Below are 4,815 nucleotides of genomic sequence, written 5' to 3' on the forward strand. Positions count from 1 at the left end.
ATGGCTAAAACACACAATGTGACAGAGTTTATTTTCCTGGGACTTTCTCCCAATCAGCTGGTGCAGAAAGTCTGCTTTGTGATATTTCTGCTCCTGTATGTAGCCATCGTGCTGGGGAATTTCCTCATTGTCCTCACTGTCATGAGCAGCAGAAGCCTTGGCTCCCCCATGTACTTCTTCTTGAGTTATCTGTCCTTTGTGGAGATATGCTACGCCTCTACGACAGCCCCCAGACTCATCTCAGATCTGCTGGCTGAAAGGAAAGCCATATCTCTGTGGGGCTGCATGACACAGTTTTCCTTTATTCACTTGTTTGGTGGCACTGAGGCTTTCCTGCTCACCGTGATGGCCTATGACCGCTACGTGGCCATCTGCAAGCCCCTCAACTACACCACCATCATGAACCGGCAGGCGTGTGCCTTCCTGGTGGGAGCAGCATGGGTGGGAGGCTTCGTGCATTCCTTGGTCGATAGCCTTCTCGTCTTCCGCTTGCCCTTCTGTGGCCCCAATGTGATCGACCACTATTTCTGTGACGTGCTTCCCCTGCTCAAACTTGCCTGCTCTGACACCTTCCTCGTTGGTCTTCTGATCGTTGCCAACGGGGGGACCCTGTCTGTGATCAGCTTCGTGGTCCTCTTAGCCTCCTATGTGGTCATCTTGCTGCATCTGAGGACTCGGAGCTCCGAGGGGCGGCGCAAGGCCCTGTCCACCTGTGGGTCCCACATCACTGTGGTCACCTTATTTTTTGCTCCCTGCATCTTCATCTATCTGAGACCTTCCACCACCCTGTCTGTGGACAAGACGGTGGCCGTGTTCTACACGGTGATCACCCCACTGCTCAACCCTGTCATCTACTCCCTGAGAAATGCTGAAGTGAAGAAGGCCATGAAGAGGCTGTGGGTCAGAGCAATGAAGCTAGAAGAGAGGTAGAGGCTGAGCTTTGGTGTCTTGGTATTAATATCCATCACCACAAGTAGTTACATATATTATATATATATACATATACATATACATATATTTTTTACCTTGTGAGAATCCACTTTCCGCCCCCAGTCCAGCTGTGTTGCTTGTGGGATCTTAGTTTACTGAGCAGGAATGGAAGCTGCATCCTCATCACTGAAACCATGCAGTCCTGACCGTGAGACTGTCGGGGAATTCCTCTTCTTTTAAAAAAATCCACCGAGCAACTCTGTGCCTTTTGATTGGAGAATTCAATCTATTTATCCTTATAGTAATCATTGAAATGTAAAGCCTTACTGTTTCCATTTGATGAAATACTTTCTGGCTGCTTTGTAGTTAATTTTTAATACTCTTGTTACCTACATTTGTGAATTGGTGACTTTGCATGGTGTTATGCTCTTATTTCCTTATCTTTATTTCTTGTGAATCCACTGTAGATTTGCCTTGTGGTTATATGAGGCTTACATAAAAGATAAACTAGTCTACCTTATGTTGTTAGCAACTTAATTACATACAAACACTTTGCCCTCTTATACCCTCAAATGTCTTCAATATTACAATATGCCTCTTTTTATGTTGTATATTCCTTCACAAATTATAGTAGCTATGAATACTTTCCTACTCACATCTTAACTTTTATACTATAGTTAAGTGGTTAACACATCATCTATTACAGTATTAGATTTTCAGAATATGACTATACATTTGCTTTATTTAATGTGTTGAATATTTTCCATATATTTTCATGCTACTAGTCACTGTTTTTTTTTTTTTTTTTTTTTTAACCATAGGAACTTTTAGCACTTCTTGTAAGGTATGTCTGGTGATACTGAATTATCTTAGGTGTTTGTTTGTGAAAGTCTTTTTCTTCTTTATTTCTGAATGATAACTTTTCTGGATAGAGTATTCTGGGTTGGCATGTTTTTTCTTTCAATAATTTGAGAATATCTTTTCATTCTGTTCAAGCCTGCAAGATTTCTGCTATGAAATCTGCTGATAATCTAATGGAGGTTTCTTTGCAGGCTTCAAACTTCTCTCCTCTCTCTACTTTGAAGATTATCCCTGTGTGTTTGGTTTTTACAGTTTTATTATAATATGTATTGAGAAGGTCATTTTGGATTGATATAATGAAAAATTTATTACTTTCATGACTTGAATGCCCAAATCTCTCTCCAGGTTTGGAGAGTCTTCTGTAATTTCTTCAAATGAGCTGTCTGACCCCTTCTCTTTTTCTTTGGAATGACAATGATATTGATTTTTTTTGATGGTCTCCTATAGGTAACACTTCTTCATCTTTTAATTTTTTTCTATTCAGCATTGGATATTCCAATGTTCCTATTCAGTATATGGGCTTCCCTGGTGGCTCAGATGGTAAATAATTCACCTGCAATGAGAGAGGCATGGGTTTGAACCCTGGGTTGGGAAGGTCCCCTGGAGGAGGGAATGGTAACCCACTCCAGTATTCTTGCCTGGAGATTCCCCACGAACAAAGGAGCCTGGCTATGGGATCACAAAGAGTTGGACATGACTGAGCAACTAAACACACTCTGTATCTACTGATTTTTTTTTTTCTAGGTCTACTCTCTTGTTGATACTCTTTATTGCATTTTCTATCCATTGAATTCTTCAGAAATTCAGCTCCAGAATTTCCATTTGGTTCTTTTGTATGATCACTAATCTTTTTTAATTGTCTCATTTTGATCATGTATTGTCTGCCTGATTTCATTGGATTGTTTTACTATGATTTCTTGAAACTCAGTGAATTTCCTTAAAAGAGATTTTGAATTATCTGTCAGGTAAATTGTAGATCTCCATGTCTTTGGGTTTGGTTACAGGAAGATTACCACAATCTTTTGGTGTTGTCTTGTCTACTTGATATTTTATGTTCCTGGGAATTTTGCATTGCTGTTCTTGCATTTGATTTAAGTATCACTTGCTCTGTTATTTACCAGTTACTTTAGGATAAAATATCTTTCATCAGTCTTGCTATTGATTCTAAGATGTTGTAGATTCTAAGGCTTTCTCATACCTTGTATAGATGCACCTGCCCTAAACCTCTTGCTTCCTTTGTGGCGTAATTCTTAAAATTATTTGTATTCTTTTGAACCTACAATGTGTCAATGGAACTGTCTCTCTCCTTTTGCCCTGAATACAGTGTACAGTTACAGGCTTATGCCCACACACCTGGGACTATTTCTGCATCTCTGTCTGTCTCTTAGAACCTGCTTTTGCTGTTGCCCTTGAGAGTATGCATTGGAAGTTGGCTGCAGAAGGTGGAAGCTTGCATGCAGTGTGCTGGGGATGCCAGTGGTTTAGCTGGGTGTTCCTGGGTGAGATTTGCTCCATGACTTGTGAACAATCTTCCTGATGGAATCTAGAATTCAATCAGTATGAACTTCTTGTTCAGTCACTAAGCTGTATCCAACTCTTTGTGGCCCCATGGACTGTAGCACACCCGACTTCCCTATCCTTTATTATCTCCCAGAGTTCACTCAACCTCTTGTCCATTGAGTTGGTGATGCCATCCAACCATCTCATTCTCTGTCACCCCCTTCTTTTGTCTTCAATCTTTCCCAACATCCAGGTCTTTTCCAGTGAGTCAGTTCTTTGCATCACGTGGCCAAATTATTGGAGCTTCAGCATCAGTCCCTCCAGTGAATATTCAGGACTGATCTCCTTTAGGATGGACTGGTTTGATCTCCTTGCTGTCCAAGGGACACTCAGGAGTCTTCTCCAGCACCACCATTCAAAAGCATCAATTCTTTAGCACTCAGCCTTCTTTATGGTCCAACTATCACATCCATATATGACTACTAGAAAAAACCATAGATTTGACTATATGGACCTTTGCCAGCAATGTGATGTTTTGCTTTTTAATATGCTGTCTAGGTATGTCATAGCTTTTCTGTCAAGGTGTAAGCATCTTTTAATTTCATGGCTGCAGTCACCATCTGCCATGATTTTGAAGCTCAAGAAAATCAAGTCTGTCACTGTTTCCATTGTTTCCCCATCTATTTGCCAAGAAGTAATGGGACCGCATGCCATGATCTTTGTTTTTTGAATATTGAGTTTTAAATCAGCTTTTTCTCTCTCCTCTTTCACCTTCATCAAGAGGCTCTTTAGTTTCTCTTCACTTTCTGCCATTATAGTCGCATCATTTGTATATCTGAGGTTCTTGATATTTCTCCTGGCTATCTTGGGTCCAGCTTGTGATTCATTTAGCCTGGCATTTTGCATGATGCACTCTGCATATAAATTAAATAAGCAGGGGGAACTTAAGTCTGTTTAATAAATTCAAGAATCCAAAATACCTCACCACCCATCTGCTTCCTCCTTCCTTCCCTGTCTGTGCTAATCATGAAACCCCCAATATAATTCTCTGGAAGCTGTGAGGGTGAAACAAGCCTTCTCAGTAGCATCTTGCAGAGCTGGTGAAGTCATATGTTCACTCACCAGCTCTCCTTTTCTCCCGTGGGAAAATCACAGGCGACCAAGGTCAGCCCTAAATTGCACCCCTTTGGAGGAGGGGTGATGCTGGCAAAGTTAAGATGTTCCTTCTTAATGCATCCTAAGTTATACATACGTGTGTGTGTGTGTGCGTGTGTGTGGGTGTGGGTGTTATACATGCATCTTGCTTCAATGGAGTGTGAAAATTCCATTGAAAAGTCTCACCTCCACAAAGATTCTATCATATGTAGGTGAAATCCCCAGTTAGTGTTCCCACTGGCCCTCCCACGACAGGGCCAAGCAGGGCCAGAACTCATTCACATGCTCCTGTAGGCCCCACAGCTGGTCCTGACATCTGCCTGCCTCTTGCCCCATACGACTGTGGGTGAGATTCGCTGAGTTCCTTGG

At 41.6% G+C, this 4,815-nt stretch overlaps 1 protein-coding gene across 1 annotated transcript; it reads left to right on the forward strand.

Annotated features, from left to right (window-relative positions):
* LOC136174730 (olfactory receptor 4X2-like) lies at positions 1-930 on the forward strand. The gene has a single exon (XM_065944914.1). The coding sequence runs from the start codon at positions 1-3 to the stop codon at positions 928-930; it is 930 nt and encodes a 309-aa protein (XP_065800986.1).
* Positions 931-4,815: the final 3,885 nt, after the last annotated feature.

Source organism: Muntiacus reevesi, chromosome 9, assembly GCF_963930625.1.
Source record: "Muntiacus reevesi chromosome 9, mMunRee1.1, whole genome shotgun sequence".
Taxonomy (NCBI): Eukaryota; Metazoa; Chordata; class Mammalia; order Artiodactyla; family Cervidae; genus Muntiacus; species Muntiacus reevesi.